Raw genomic sequence first — 16,590 nt, 5'->3', positions numbered from 1 at the left:
TACTTTCGGATACTTTTACGTGTAGGGCAGTATTACTCTTTCCAACTAATACAGTAATCTGAGTACTCCACTGGGTAAAGTGGAAACAGCTGGATCCAGGTTCAGCACTAGAATCCAGGACCAGCAGCAGGTCCAGATCCAGCAGCAGGTCCAGATCCAGTAGCAGGTCCAGGACCAACAGCAGAGTCCCAACAAAGGTGTGAGGTATTATTCCTCGGTAAGCCTCTTACCACCTGCAGCGGGCGGCCTGCAGGGCTGCAGGCTGCAGCTGGCTCGGCTCGGCTCGGCTCGGCTCGGCTCGGGTCTGATGAGTTAATCCTCCTGGAGAAGCTGAGCTCGTCTTCGGCTCTGTCTGTTTGTCAGCCTGCCAGAGACACCGAGAGGAGGACGAACCGCAGACATGGAGGAGCTTCTGTTACCGGGCGCAGAGGAGGAGGCCCGATCCGAACACAGCTCGTATGTTCCGGGAGACGCGGAGAAGACGATGTGGGGCCGAGGGAAGACTTTCCTCCGGGTGACGGTGAAGGACGAGCTGTGGGGGACCGTCCGGGACTTCTTAAAGAGGAACGGGCTGCTGACGCTGTCGGTGATCGCGGTGCTGACCGGCTGCACGCTGGGCTTCATGCTGCGAGGAACCCAGCTGTCCACACAGGTACGACCCACCTGTCGGGAGGGGCCGAGGGGCACCTGTACCTGCACAGGTACCTCTACCTGTCTCTGTTTTTAACTGTGCACCTACCCGGTGGCTGGACAGACTCACCTGTTGAAGAGTCGATATGTTTCTAGACACAGTAACTGTTCAGTGAACCGGTGCAGTGAGCAGAACTGGACCGGTCACTTGGACTTTATCACTGATGAAACAGTTCGTGGGCAGATGCAGGAGCAGCTCTGGAACAGTACCGGGTCAGTCTGGACTTGTTCTGCTGTCAGCCGGGTCACATGTATGAGCTCAGTGAGGCAGGTTGGCCTCATGATGACGGTGCTGCTCAGAGTCGGTGGCTGAACTTTGGGCCCAGTTATTTGTTCTGAGCCGAACCATTTGACCGAAAATGGGTAATAACAGGTTTGGTTGAGGCAGGCTAACAGAATATTAGCTCAAAATGGACCGGGCCAGCTAACAGTTCAGATCTTAAACACTAACACTAGCTAGGCTACCAAAGCCCCGCCCCTTCCGGTTCCCCACATGGACCTTATTGATCCAATCTTTGTCTGGTAGTAAAGAGAGATGATGAAGTATTGATCCTGATTGAACTGTGTCATCAATCACACATGATGATTGTCATCGAAACCGTTCTGACCCAGTTGGTTCTGGTGCTGTGTTGATGAGATGGTGTAGTTCACTGAGCTTTAACACAAAACTGCATGAAGTTTAATGACAACAAACATCATGTGTGAGATTGATGACCCAGTTCAGACCGGATCAATACATTACATCTCTCTTCTGTCACTATTCAGCTGCTGCAGTCGATCAATCGGCCGCTGCAGTCGATCAATCGGCCGCTGCAGTCGATCAATCGGCCGCTGCAGTCGATCAATCGGCCGCTGCAGCTGTTGTGGGGTCTCACCTGTTGACAGCGCCTGTCTGAGCAGATGCATCAGAACGTTTTTAGATCTTAAGTCAGGAATACTGACTCGGAAGTTCTGACTGGCAATGGGAAGCAGCATTAGCATTAGCACTGGGTCAGCTGTTGCTCAGGGGAGAGCTAGTGTCTTATTATCAGAAGGTTGCTGGTTCGATTCCCCTGGTCTGCATGGCAGAGTGTCCTTGGGCGAGATGCTGAATCCTGAACCGCTCCTGATGTTCTGGTCTTGTATGGCTGCTCCCTCCATCAGTGTGTGAATGTAAATTTGGTCCCTTGAGGTCCAATCGGACTCTGTTCACTGACGTTTGAGCTTCTTTCTGCCTGATTTTGTGAGACAACAGTCTCTTCAGCGGCTTTTAATAACTTTGGTTGATGTCAGCAGACATTAGATGTCTTTATTACAAGTTATACAACTGTTGACATTCCGCGTTGAATTCAGACGAGCTCATGGTTCAGATGAGAGGCTGAAGTCGTCGGGCTGTGGACTCAGATCATCGTTGTGCTGGATGTCGAGGAAGGCAGCTGTTTGCTAACATGTTAGGCACAACTTCTTTATTAGATCATAAGTCTCAGATCATGTTTGCAGCTGATCCTGTTTCACCCAAGTGACCAAAAAAACAGAAGCTCTTGTAGGCATGAATTTCCTGTCGAGCTCCCACGTTGATACTCTCCATCATGCCCTGTCAGGAAGGAGAGTCTGATCAGTGTTGTACCAGCTGCTCACCGCTGTGTTTGTGTCGGGGGACACAACATGTTCTGGTTAAAGATAGTTGGTCAGCTGGTGAAGACAAAAGAAACACAGCAGCATGCTAAAGAATCAAAGAGGACTGCTAGCTAGTCAACATGGAAGTTAACATTGCAGGTTTAAAACTATGGAGAGATTTATGTGTGTAAACGTTTCATAAGGGATGAAAATCATTCAGCCGGTCGGTCAGACGTCAGGGAGACACGCCGAGTGTCCACGTTGAGGCTTTGGCTTGATTGACCCACTAAGTCTGTGCAGGTACGCGCTGTTCTCGTAGAAAACAGAAGCAGAGTCCAAATTCATTCATTAATCCTGTCATTCAGTGAGTGGCTTACAGTCCTCTGCTGGCTGAGACACACCGAGACTGAACCAAGTGAGACGAACACACAGGACGTCAGATAACGAGCTCACGGCCTCTGAAACATGCAGGCGCTTGTATTTAATGACAGAAGTTCACATCTCAACACTTTTAATTTGACTTCCTTCAGGCCGACAAGAGCCAAGAGAGCATTTCCACCTTCATGTCGGGGAGAATTATTCAATAATCATTCAGTAACTACTGAATTTGATCTAAAATGTACATGTTCTAATCTAATCTATAAATCTTCTGTTGTTAAAAAGCACTTATACTGTTTACTTCAGTGAGAGTACTAACACAAGTTCTGCCTTCAGAATCAGATTTCTAAAGTTCTCTTGTACCATCAGCAGAAAAAAGTACCAAAGTAAAAGTAATTGTTCTGCTAACAAACGCCTGTGTGAGTGTTGTAGTTTATAAAGTCTAATCCTGGATGATCATTATTGTATAAGCAGTATTTTACTGTTACAGCATCATTATGGTGCAGAAAACAATGAAAACATGCTGAAACATGTTTAATCTTCATCACAGCAGAAGATATGATGATGATGATGATGATGATGATGATGATGATATATTGAACTATTTACCACTGAAGTCTTTAAAGAAACAGTACAGTCAATAATAAACAGAGTATTTGAGCTGTTGGGTAAAAATAGTCCAGTTTCGCTGTGAGCCGTCTTTCCAGGAAGTTGTGATCCGTCTGAACCCGTCTGAGTGGAGACAGAACCACAGAGGCCGGAGGACGACGCTGCCTTCAGATGAGAAATGTGTGTTTGTGTTTTGCTGCTCGGCATTAAAAGGTCTTGGCGTGTTAAACATTTAAGCAGCTGTCACGTGTTGAGCTCATGGACAGGAAGCAGAAGGAAGTCAGTCAGGGAGGAAGGAGGGATTTCCACCATGTTCTGCCTTACTGATGACAACACCTTCACATCTTCATCTGAGGGTCAATGTGCATGTTCACACACTGTAGTTGAAGTCAAACCTTTAAGGGTTTCACAGGTGAAAAACACATTTCTCTTATGCTGTCAAGCAACAAACAGGAAGCTACTAAAGTAGTTCCTACCTACACACAGTCCTGCTTTTATTTTGAAATGATGACGTGGTTTCTCTCACTGCAGGCAAAGATCTACTTCTCGTTTCCTGGCGAGCTGCTGATGAGGATGTTGAAGATGCTCATCCTTCCTCTCATCACGTCCAGGTAGGTCGACATCCCGTCAAACACCTGGAGACTAAAACCACTTTAATAGAAATAAACAGTAAAACATCAGGAAAGGATCCACAGAGACAAACGAAGGAGGAAGAGTTGAATGACTCTGAGCTGATTCTTCAAACTGAGAACTTCATGTTGGTGCCGTTACAACCTGCTGAGTTGTGCTGGGCCTCGGCTGGTAGAGCAGCTGCTGGACTGATGTCAGAGTTCATCATCACAGTGTGAACGTGAGCTGTGCTGTCAAACGTTTCCAACAGTCAGGAGGAGTAAAGAGGAACTTTGGTAAAAGCGAAAGTCAGACACACGTTAAAAATGGTTAAAAACTAAAGTTAAAAGCAATGAAAGTCTTTGAGCTCAAACACTGAGTGACTGATGAAATACTGCATAAATAAATCAATTACAACCATTAATATGAACAGAACACACCAATCTGATGGTCTCTGGTGATGATGACGTACAGGAAGTCTGAAACATCGGGACCTCAATCAATCAATAATTTACAATTGAATAATGATTAGTCCAGATGAAAGATGATAATGATGATAATGTAGTTTCATGGTCAGTAAAGTGTTTCATTTCATTTTGTGTTGTTGCTACATGCAGACTTTGTGCCAAGCTAGGCTAAACATGTCGTCTGAACACGCTGACGATGGTTTGACTGACAGAAGTCTGTGTCTGTCTGCAGTTTGATGTCCGGTCTGTCGTCGATGGAGTCGAAGGCGTGCTGTCGGATGGGCGTCCTGACCGTCACGTACTACCTGTGGACCACCTTCATCGCTGTGGTGGTCGGCATTTTGCTCGTCATCATCATCAAGCCCGGCGTCGGGACGGAGATGGACAGTAACCGGCTGGGCGGCGGGCCCGTCATGACCTCGGCCGACGCCCTGCTCGACCTCATCAGGTGAGTCGGAGTCAGAGAGACGTCTGGTTTCTGGTTCGTCATCCCTTTCCATGGCGTCGCGGGGTGTTGCTGCTGGAGCCAATCCCAGCCTTGTCTCAGGGCGAGGGCAGGGTGCTCCCTGGACAAGTCGCCAGCTCATCGCAGGGCAATGTGGGGTTCAGTATCTCAAGGACACTTCGACATGCAGCTCAGCCCTGCCCGGAGCTGGGATTTCTGGTTTCAGATTGTTAAAAATGAGGATTTGCTGTTTTTCTTGTTCATTGCTTTAGTTTTAGACTGTCGGTCAGACAGAAGAGTTGATTAATAAGAATAAGACGTCTCTGCAGGCTCTCAGACAGGTGGAATCACCTGAACCTGGTCGGTTTTACCTGAGCACCAGGTTGCACAGGGCGGGTCGTCGTGCTGACAGGACTTTAATATCTGCAGGATTACACAAAGTGGAGCTGTGTTCAGTTTGTTTGTCAGCCAAGTGAACGGAACCAGATCTACTGAACGGTCGGTGATGATGGATGGTTCTGGTCAGAGTCAGGAGGAGTTCAGACACTTCAGAGTTTCTGGTTGAGCTCAAGGAAGCTAAAAGAAGGACGGCTCATCTCGTTACTGGACCTGTGGTGCCGGACTGTGTTGAAGTCTATGGGAGATGGTGGAGAAACACTAGAACCCAGAATATCTACAGCACCTGCACCTGTACACCTGCAGACGCCTCCTCCAACCCCCTCCAGCCTCCTCCAGCCTCCTCCAACCCCCTCCAGCCTCCTCCAGCCCCCACCAGCCTCCTCCAACCCCCTCCAGCCTCCTCCAGCCCCCACCAGCCCCCACCAGCCTCCTCCAGCCTCCTCCAGCCTCCTCCAACCCCCTCCAGCCTCCTCCAGCCTCCTCCAACCCCCTCCAGCCTCCTCCAGCCCCCACCAGCCTCCTCCAGCCCCCACCAGCCTCCTCCAACCCCCTCCAGCCTCCTCCAGCCTCCTCCAGCCTCCTCCAACCCCCTCCAGCCTCCTCCAACCCCCTCCAGCCTCCTCCAGCCTCCTCCAGCCTCCTCCAACCCCCACCAGCCTCCTCCAACCCCCACCAGCCTCCTCCAGCCCCCACCAGCCTCCTCCAACCCCCACCAGCCTCCTCCAGCCCCCACCAGCCTCCTCCAGCCTCCTCCAGCCCCCTCCACCCTCCTCCAGCCTCCTCCAGCCTCCTCCAGCCCCCACCAGCCCCCACCAGCCTCCTCCAGCCCCCACCAGCCTCCTCCAGCCTCAAATTCCTCTGGTTGGATTTTTTATACAACATGTTAGTCTCTCCGGTGGAAACAGTTTTTTAATCAGTCTTGTTGTGTTGGAGCTGAATGTTGTCATGAGACGACTGGTTCCTTCTCTGTCTCGTTTACTTTGGTGTTTGAGCCTGAAGCATCTGGAGAAGTTTTATTCAGGATAGATATCAGTCTGTGTCCACTCCACCATTTGTAAAGTGTCACACAGACATTTAGTTTTTCAGTCCTTCAGCCATCATTTCATGCGTCACATGTAAATATGCTGGCAGAAGTTTCTCTTTAAGATGTAATTCTGTATAAATCAACATTATGTTAGCCTGTCACTCATCCATCTTTTCTATCTGGAGCCATTTCACTTTATTGTTTTACACGTCTCAGTGTAATATGCTGTGAATATTCTGGTATTAAAGATTAAATCCTCAGAATGTGGAGACGGGTCCAACAGAGCGGTCCTGCTCGTGAGCTCCCTTTGTCTTTCCAGGAAGAATTGATCCATCTCAGAAAACTTCAGCCATGACCGCAGGACGTTAATTATTTTCTGACATAAACAGATAAAGAAAGTCAAATCCTGATAATGACACTAATCTTCAAACGTCCCACCGGCTGCTGTCGGTCAGCCCGACAACACTTCAATCAGTAAATCGTAGGAAACACAGCGACACACACTCTCACACACACTTCAATCCAATTAGCAGCGGGCTGATTAGTATATTTTTAGTAATCCTGCAGGGATGAGTGACAGATTAACCGAGTCAGTGGCGGTGCGATGCAATGATCTCTGCTGCGGCACGTTGGCAGACCGCGCTCTTCAATCAGCCTCACGAGCAACACGTCATCATCCTGTCCACCTCTGACCCCTGAAGGTCAGCTGATCTCAGCCAGCGATTTCCCTCCTGGTTCATGTGTGTTTACCTTCCTGCGGTCCAGCGTCACATCACGCAGCGCCTGTTGTCTGTGTGCAGTGTTGTCCTGTCAGGGCCTCCGTACTTCATCGATACAAACTGGCAGCAAGTGTGATGTGTTGTGTTGTGATCTGTCAGAAACATTAGAATCAGCTGCTGGACGTTCCTCTGCTCGGTCCAGAGTGTCGGGTACTGATCCAGATCCTGTGAAGTGTTTTAGAGTCCCGGCACTGCTCAGAAAGACCCGCGACGATCAGAACAGTTCTACACTTCTGATTTATTTAACTTTCTGACAACTTGATGTGACTATATTAGAGATTTTGAACGTGGTCTCAGACTTTTGAACTCTGTATATATTTTATATAGAGATGGTATAAATGTGTTGCAGGTCACGGTCGGCTGAAACCAGCCGGATGTACAAACGTCAGAGAGAAATACAAACAAATGGAGGCAGGAGGAGATGATCTGACGGCTCAGAGTGCTGCTGTGGTTGAAGTGCTGAAACTTCTGGATTGATCAGATAATGTTGATCAGAACATTTTGTGAGATAAACGTCTGTTCTGATCGTTCTGCTGGAAACTGAACGGTCTCATGTTTTCAGGCTGTAGAGGCAGATTTCCACTTCCAGATGCTTTAATGCTATAAAATCAGTCCAGTCCAGTGCTGCAGCTCCTCTATTCACCCTCTGAGTGACTGCTCTGATTGGTCAGCCTGAGCAGGCGCCGCCCACAGTGTTTTCACAAACCTGTCCATGCAGTCCAACTCATTTAAAGATTCAGTTTGTGAATATGAGCGCTTTGATGCGTTCAGTGTTTGAACAGAACACAGACCTTTAAACTCAGCTGATGGGTTCTGTGTTGGGTTCTGATGGGTCTGTTTCCCTCCACAGGAACATGGTTCCCTCCAATCTCATCGAGGCCACGTTTCAGCAGGTGAGACAAGCAACACTCATCTAACTCTTCTCTTTCACAATTCACCAAACGTCCCTTCCACTAACAAGCCGACTGTGTTTCTTCAGTACAAAACAGACCTGATTCCCATCCTCAAAGTCCCGACCAGAACCATCCAGCCCAACTTTGTCTATGTGGTCCCAGATGACAGCGACCCTAAAGGTCGGACGGTGTACCTGGAGCTGACCCCGCCTCCGGAGATCATGTACAAGACGAGTCCCGGCAGCAGCCAGCAGATGAACGTCCTCGGCATCGTCATCTTCTCTGCCACCATGGGTGAGCAGGAAGGCGTCTGCTGATCGATACGATCAATAATGATCAAGTCCTGAAGTTTACGTCTCTGAATCTGACAGGTTTTCATTGATCATGTTTGTTCAGCAGTCAGATGTGTCTCTCAGTCTTCTACCCATAATCCTTTGCATTCTGGACTTCCTCACCTGGTTTCCTGGCCCGGTTCGGTCACCACAGACTGTTTCTGTTGTAACGCTGTCGTGTGGTCTGCAGGTCTGCTGCTGGGCAGGATGGGAGAGCGAGGAGCTCCTCTGGTCAACGTCTGTCAGTGTATCAACGAGTGCGTCATGAAGATCATCAACGCCGCCGTCTGGTGAGAACTACAAACACTAGCTGAATGTTCTGTCCAGTACATCGTGTACTGACAGTACCAGTACTGAACACATGGGTCCACAGCAGGAACATGGAAGTAATTTGAGGGCTTTGTTACATTAGTTTAATGACTTTAACTTCACTTCTGCCACGTGTACATGATCAGAGGCGACTGCTCTGAGAAGATGCAGCTTTCGTTGAGTGGACAGTTGTATAGAAACACCGTTCACAGCAGACTGGAGGTCTGACCAGAACCAGCTTCTGGATGGGACCAGCACCTGGGCCTCTAGTGATGCTTTTTGAAGGATGGAGCAAAGCTTGTTTTAACTGAGACAGAGACCCAGTTAAAACGAGCTCTGGTCCGTTTGCCTGTTCAGTTTGGTTTGTTTGGGCTCATCTGAACTGAATGTGGTTCGTGTTAACTAAAGGACGGACTGGCGGTTCTGGTTTATCAGTTATTATTGTGTCACAACGGTCTCAGTCACTGCTGAGTGATCTGGTTCTGTTGGTCTGACCTGATGACCTGTTAGGTGATCAGCTGAAGGAACGTGCCGGCTGTGACATCATCGTGCTGCAGCACATGAGCAGATTAAAACAGCAGAGACATCCAGAGACCAACGACCTGAACACTGGCCACGTTCAGATCAGCTGCCCCTTAAAACTGCTACTGCTAAACCTACACGGCCTGTAAATATTCTGGTTTGATTTTTTAGTCACGTCTCTTGTTAGCATTAATTAATAATTAATAAGAATTGTTCCTGGACCTTTGGTTTGGTAACCCGTCGCCCTCAGAGCTCCACCTGTTTGACGTTGCTCTGCTGGAGGTTCTGGCCTGAGCTGCTGCAGCTCTTCAATCACCAAGTGAATACTAACGAGTTATAAATGAGGGATTTACTAAATAAGGTTGCAGCACTTCACATGTGTTGCCAGGAAGCACCTCTAGTAAGTTACTGTAGCATCACAAGCTAACATACACTATATTACCAAAAGTATTCGCTCACCCATTCAAATGATCAGAATCAGGTGTTCTAATCACTTGGCCTGGCCCCAGGTGTATAAATTCAAGCACTCAGGCATGCAGACTGTGAAACAAGACATTTGTGAAAGAATGGGCCGCTCTCAGGAGCTCAGTGAATTCCAGCGTGGAACTGTCATAGGATGCCACTTGTGCAACAAATCCAGTCGTGAAATTTCCTCGCTCCTAAATATTCCACAGTCAACTGTCAGCTCTATTATAACAAAATGGAAGCGTTTGGGAACAACAGCAACTCAGCCACGAAGTGGTAGGCCACGTAAAGTGACGGAGAGGGGTCAGCGGATGCTGAAGCGCATAGTGCAAAGAGGTCGCCGACTTTCTGCACAGTCAATTGCTAGAGAGCTACAAACTTCATGTGACCTTCAGATTAGCCCAAGTACAGTACGCAGAGAGCTTCATGGAATGGGTTTCCATGGCCGAGCAGCTGCAGCCAAGCCACACGTCACCAAGTGCAATGCAAGGCGTCGGATGCAATGGTGTAAAGCACGCCGTCACTGGCCTCTAGAGCAGTGGAGACGCGTTCTCTGGAGTGATGAATCACGCTTTTCCATCTGGCAATCTGATGGACGAGTCTGGGTTTGGAGGTTGCCAGGAGAACGGTACATTTCAGATTGCATTGTGCCAACTGTGAAATTTGGTGGAGGAGGAATTATGGTATGGGGTTGTTTTTCAGGAGCTGGGCTTGGCCCCTTAGTTCCAGTGAAAGGAACATTGAATGCTTCAGGATACCAAAACATTTTGGACAATTCAATGCTCCCAACCTTGTGGGAACAGTTTGGAGCGGGCCCCTTCCTCTTCCAACATGACTGTGCACCAGTGCACAAAGCAAGGTCCATAAAGACGTGGATGACAGAGTCTGGTGTGGATGAACTTGACTGGCCTGCACAGAGTCCTGACCTGAACCCGATAGAACACCTTTGGGATGAATTAGAGCGGAGACTGAGAGCCAGGCCTTCTCGACCAACATCAGTGTGTGACCTCACCAATGCGCTTTTGGAAGAATGGTCAAAAATTCCTATAAACACTCTCCTCAACCTTGTGGACAGTCTTCCCAGAAGAGTTGAAGCTGTAATAGCTGCAAAAGGTGGACCGACATCATATTGAATTCTATGAGTTAGGAATGGGATGGCACTTCAGTTCATAGAATGAGTAAAGGCAGGTGAGCGAATACTTTTGGTAATATAGTGTAGGTTCCATTTTTATTTTAAAGATGCAAAAGCTGAATCTTTGTGAATGTGGGTGTTGGTTATATTTCTGTTTGCATGCAGAACTCCCAATCCATGTGGTTTACAATGAAATATTATTATGCTAAGCTAACATGTTACGTAGACATAACACGATATTCACTCAGTTTTTCATCAGCATATTGTTTCATAATTTGAGTTATGTTGTGTTAATAAATGCAGATTTAAATCTGTCAGATTGAGTCAAACTGCAGCAGCTACCATTAGCTTACTGAACTTAACTTTGTATACGCTGATGTTAGCATGAGGCTGAAGAAGTGTTGATTGTCAGAGTAGATTAACACTCAGCCATTTGTTCAAATCAGTTTTAGCTGTTAACTTCTCTTAAAAGGCAGTTGGAGGTAAGAGCTGCTGCAGAAATCCAAACATTAATAATGTAATCACACAATTTAAAGTCTGACTTCAGTGTTTAACAGTTGTGTTGAAGCTTTATTGACACTCAGAGAAGATTTTCAGCAGGTTAACTCACAGATACACGTGTCTGTGAAAACAAGCTATTATAGATTTCCAGGAAATAATGAGTTCTCAAATCAAGTTTCAGTTTAAAAGACATGTAAGAGGTTTTCTTTTTATGTGCTGAGTCATAACATGGATACTCTATTGCTCTGGATATTCATGGTCCCCAGACGACGTCCTCTAGTACCTTCATTGAGCTAAAATGATCCTCAGACAAAAAAAACATCACGATCAACTCTTTGGTACACAACAAATCATCGACTGGATTTCTGTGAAAAATGTAGTGGATGTTCAGGATCCCCAGAGGACGATAACTAAATGTTTGATTAACGTCTAAACAAACGAAGATGAAGTCTACAGAACATATTCCTGCTCCTCGGAGGATGAACTCCTGATGTTTTGTGACTCCATGATGTGTCCTCTGGTGCCACCGTGAGAACAGATTCATCATTAGGATGTCTGTTTGTCCTCTCAGGTACTTTCCATTCGGAATCATCTTCCTGGTGGCAGGAAAGATCCTGGACATGCAGGACCCGAGCACGCTGGGGAAGAAGCTGGGCTGGTACGGCATCACCGTGCTCGCTGGCCTCTTCGTCCACGGACTCATCCTCCTCCCGCTGTTCTACTTTATCCTCACCAAGAAGAACCCCTTCTCCTACATCCGAGGGCTGCTGCAGGCCATGGTGATCGCCTTGGCCACCTCCTCCAGGTCAGTCAGGCGGTCCTGCTGTAACCTGCTGGATTTCTGTTGGTGTGTTCATGTTCTGATTTTATCTTAATGTCATCTCAGCTCTGCCACGCTGCCCATCACCATGAAGTGTTTGTTGGAAAACTGCCACGTTGACCGACAGATCGCCCGCTTCGTCCTCCCTGTGGGCGCCACCATCAACATGGACGGCACGGCGCTGTACGAGGCAGTGGCGGCCATCTTTATTGCTCAGATCAATGACTATGAGCTGGACTTTGGACAGCTGGTCACCATCAGGTAAACCGTCACCAACAGAAGAAAAGGAGCAGCTAGATAGCGGCCCAGTAAACTCTGCTTCTTCTTCTGTCGTCCTCATGCGTGTTTCTCTGTCTTGCAGCATCACAGCTACAGCTGCTAGCATCGGTGCAGCAGGGATTCCTCAGGCCGGTCTGGTTACCATGGTGATCGTACTGACATCAGTGGGCCTGCCGCCAGATGACATCACGCTCATCGTGGCCATCGACTGGATCCTGTAAGTGACAGTGCTAATGATGTAGACATTGTTTTGTATCTTAAGTTTGAATCTGCAAAGTAACAAATATCTTGTAGCATAATTTCCTAGAAAGTACTGTAACATTGTGATTTCATACGATACGTAACCAACACGATCAGCTGCTGAGAGACCACGAGGACTAATACTTCAGCAGCTGTAGTTCTGGTCTCACAGTGTCTCCTCGGCCTCTCCGTCTCTGCAGCGACAGGTTTCGGACCATGATCAACGTCCTGGGCGACGCTCTGGCAGCTGGAATCATCGCTCACCTCTGTCGGAAAGATTTCCCCCTCAGCGGAGAAGGAAAGGTAAAAAACAGGAGTTTGTCCAAATAATTTCCTGCGTCGTAATTTAGTTTTCAAATGAATGCCTTGTGATTTTGTCTATCTCAACATCTATTTTCCTGTCAGAATAATTAGAGAACATTTTGTGTCCCAAACCAAAAATCCTATTGTTTAACGTTCAGCATCACACCTGTGAGCAGTTCTTCATCAGGCCCGCTGGTTTCATCGGATCACAGCAGAGTGTGTTCACCAGATTAGAGCTCAGACCCTCATCATGATCCTACTGAGTCTCTGTCAAGCCCCGCCCCCTCTGTGGGCCTGTTGCCGGGTAGAAAACAACATTAATAACCAACATAGACACACCTGTTGATTCAGCAGCATTAACACCTGTAGATGAACCTTTAAAGCACCGAGCAGCTGATTATTGTTGTTGGATTCTGTCTGAGAAAATAACTATCAAACAAAAGTTCATAAATCCATAAATCCACTTCATGATCATAGAAACGAAGCTCCTCGTCACTCCAGGAGTCCAGAAATGCTTCAGTCAGAGAGTACCAGCTGCTACTTTATACTTCCACTCCTAAATATTGTACTTTTCACTTCACTACCTTTTATCTGATTACTTTAGCTACTTTAGCTATCAGAAATTACTCTTGATACTTAAGTGCATGTAATATCAGCTCCTCTAAGACTTTTGCTCAAGTACTATTCATATGAGTCACTCTCACTATTACCAAGTAATATTTTCATGCAATATCTTTACTTTTACTCAAGTATGACTGTTGGGCACATTTAGGATTACTTCTCTAAAGTATCTGATATTAAATGTACTTAAATTCTACTCTTGTTATACATTTATGTATAAACTGATAAAGTATCTGATCACATATTCAGCTTTTTTCTGGCATCTTTGGTTCTGATGCAGCAATCTGTAAACCTGCTAATGATCCGTCTGTTTCCCCTCCAGCCGGTTCCGTCTTACGGTACGCAGACTCCTCACAACAACTCCCACAGCGTCGACGTGCCGATGACGGAGATGCACACTCACAAAGACTGCATGTTCGAGGCGATGGGCGACTCAGTGAGCGAGAGGAACGCACACACCGTCTACTACAACATCTGTCAGGTGTGACCGGTCCGAACAGAGCGGCTCGAGTCCGGGAGAGTCGGGTCAGATGGAGCGTGGAGAAGAGATGGACTCTGTGGAAACAGAACTCGAATCTTCTTCTGAACAGGACGGGACAGCGAGCAGCAGAGTCCAGGCTCAGTTTCACATCAGCACCAGGACGTTTGGACAGGAGCTTCTTCTGACACTCACTGGCGACCACGACATCTTTGTAATGAAGAACATCAACACAAACTAGCAAGACAGCCTGGATCAAAAAGAGGAGGATTTCACTCAATATCAAAGACTGACGCCAAAAAACGTGATGAACAGGAGGCTGATCTGCACCAGAGGATTATGGGTATATGAATCCTGGGAGAACCTGCAGGTTCCTCATCTGGTCTGAACACTTCTCAGAACCTGCAGAGAGGAAGTTACATCATCTGCTGGTTCAAAGTAATAAGAGAGTTTTTAGACTTTATCATTGATTAAAATGTCAGCTGTTCATGAGCTGCAACAAGGAAACCAGCAGCACCTGGATCATCACCTGCCCGTCAGCATTCAGACTTTAAAGCACTCAGAAATCTGCCAAATCTGGACTGTTTTTCAAAAGATAACAGAGACGGTTTAAGGAACCACGTCGGATCACGCTGGGTGAATTTAATAACTCTGCAGTAAAATCAACACTGATCAGTTTGGATCTCAAACATCTGCATCCTGAAAAGTCCACAGACAGTTTTATGTGGTTTATCTTGGACGAGCGTCTTCGTGCTGCTGTTGGTTCTGAAACACTTCCCTCCACAGGTTTCACTCTCTCAGGTGTTTCTTTGTAACAAACCTTCGACTGAACTCTGCATTTGATTGGCTGGTGCTCACTCTCTCCTGTGCTCAGACTGGTTGAAGGGTTAAAGGGTAATCCGTCCAATCCAAATCCAAGTGCTCTTCATCCTGCAGACTCACTCTTCTTCTTCCTCTTCTGTTTGTATTTGACAGCATGCTGGCATGCGTTCTAACTGGCTTCATTTGAAGTCCACGTGCATTATTTTCTTCTTGTTGTTGTTTTTACTTGATCGTTGCAAAGTAAACAAAGTGCTGTAGGGATTATGGGAATTTGACCAATGTCAATGCAGCTAACGTGAACAGATGCTAGCTCTGGTTCAGTTTGTCTCATGCCTCTTGTCGGTCTACAAAAAGCTCAGAATGGATTATGTTACCTTCCAGTGATGAACTGATCGTGTGAGGAGTCACAGAACTGAACGTCTTCTCCACGATAAGTCGTTCTCTTGCCAATCAAGCATCTGACATGTTTCTGAGATGATGACAAATACACACAGTTCATTACATTAGATTTGATCATTTATCTGCAGAAAGTGTCAAGTTGATTTTCACAGAGAGCTTAAAAAACTCAAACCAACAGGAGTTCTTGAAGATGATCTGATTTGTTCAGGATGGATTCAAATTCTCTGTTAATGTCACACGATGTGTATGTTACATGATCTGTAGTTAAGTGGCTGGAAGACATGGAAGACATGAGCTCACTTATAACAAATGTTTTTTTTATCTTGTTGGTGAAGTGCCCCTTGAACTTCTCTCTGATCAGCTAGTTGTGTGTTTTCAGTAGACCTGCCTTAATCTCACTGATCACTCTGTCGCTGTTTTAATCCACGAACCTCAACGTTCCTCTGCCAACACACCACGTCAGCCGGACAAGCACCACACAATCACACTCCATCATGTACTGCACATACTTCTGCTGTTGTTTTTTATATGATGTGTTTTTGGATTATGTGTAATTATTGTTTATTTGTATTTGAAAATAAACACTGTTAATATTCTCCCTGTGATCCTGTGTTTACAGTGCTCAGCGAGATCCAGGATGTGTTTAGCCTGGCTTAGCATCAAGACTGGAACCAGGTGGAAACTGTCACAAACAAACAGCTGATCCTCCCACAGGGAGCTGAAGCCACGCCCCTTTCTCATGGGACCTTATTTCAGAAAAAAACCTTAATGACACAAATCAAACATGATCATTAAATGATTAATCTCTCCATTCACCACCACAGAGAGGTTTTATCCATAGACATGTGAACATATATTTATATATGTCTGGTTTTATCAATAAGGTCCATGGGGGACCAGAGGGGGCGGGGCTTCGGTGCTGTAAAGAAATGACGTATTTTCAGTCTAATATTTCTTCAGTTTTATGACTGAAACTTTCTCAATTTGGAAAATTATCTTAAAAATAATAATCATGTGTGAATGGTGCCACGGTTCAAACTGGGTCCAAACGGTCGGTCTCCTCCTTCTCGGACGGAACAATGCGAGCCGTCCCGCCATTTTGACACTGTTCTCCCTCCGCTCTTCTTGTCCCGCTGGCCTGTAATGGACCCGGCCGATGGTGCAGGTGTGTGTATGTGACACAGGTTGGCTGGAGGAGACAGGTGTGCGCGCAGGTAAAATGTCCGGCTGACAGAAGCTGCTGCGGGGCTAACGTTAGCTAACTGCGAGCTAGTAGCCTGCGATTCTCAAACGAGTAGAGGTCGAGCTGTAGCACAGGAGGCACTACCTGTTGTGTGACTGTATATAATCACAGGAAAGGCTTCATCTCATCTCAGCCGCTGTCTGACTTCTTAGTTAACTCAAACTGAAGGCGGTCTCTCATTTCCGCGCAGAGCTTCACGCTGGGTGAGTGATCACAGCCTGTGTTAGCTGTTTTA

At 46.8% G+C, this 16,590-nt stretch overlaps 1 protein-coding gene and 1 long non-coding RNA gene across 2 annotated transcripts in view; one reads left to right on the top strand and one right to left on the bottom strand.

The window, feature by feature from the left end:
• Positions 1-368: 368 nt before the first annotated feature.
• The window catches only part of slc1a8a (solute carrier family 1 member 8a), a 21,217-nt gene continuing 4,995 nt past the window's right edge, over positions 369-16,590 (top strand). The window contains exons 1-11 of the mRNA XM_037115858.1: positions 369-652; positions 3,805-3,884; positions 4,582-4,797; positions 7,847-7,889; positions 7,976-8,183; positions 8,412-8,511; positions 11,722-11,955; positions 12,037-12,231; positions 12,332-12,466; positions 12,690-12,792; positions 13,736-16,558. Of these exons, the coding sequence (XP_036971753.1) occupies positions 401-652; positions 3,805-3,884; positions 4,582-4,797; positions 7,847-7,889; positions 7,976-8,183; positions 8,412-8,511; positions 11,722-11,955; positions 12,037-12,231; positions 12,332-12,466; positions 12,690-12,792; positions 13,736-13,900 (1,731 nt within the window). The 5' untranslated portion in view covers positions 369-400 and the 3' untranslated portion in view covers positions 13,901-16,558. The remainder of the gene's footprint in view (positions 653-3,804; positions 3,885-4,581; positions 4,798-7,846; positions 7,890-7,975; positions 8,184-8,411; positions 8,512-11,721; positions 11,956-12,036; positions 12,232-12,331; positions 12,467-12,689; positions 12,793-13,735; positions 16,559-16,590) is intronic.
• Positions 12,239-13,879, bottom strand: LOC119029204. Its single transcript, XR_005077922.1, has 4 exons — positions 13,706-13,879; positions 12,959-13,086; positions 12,660-12,755; positions 12,239-12,464 (listed from the first exon to the last, which is right to left on the bottom strand). It is a non-coding gene; the product is annotated as an uncharacterized LOC119029204 (long non-coding RNA).

This window comes from Acanthopagrus latus, chromosome 11 (genome assembly GCF_904848185.1).
Source record: "Acanthopagrus latus isolate v.2019 chromosome 11, fAcaLat1.1, whole genome shotgun sequence".
Classification (NCBI taxonomy): domain Eukaryota; kingdom Metazoa; phylum Chordata; class Actinopteri; order Spariformes; family Sparidae; genus Acanthopagrus; species Acanthopagrus latus.
The sequence above is the reverse complement of the archived record's forward strand: the minus strand, read 5'-3'. Positions and strand labels throughout refer to the sequence as shown.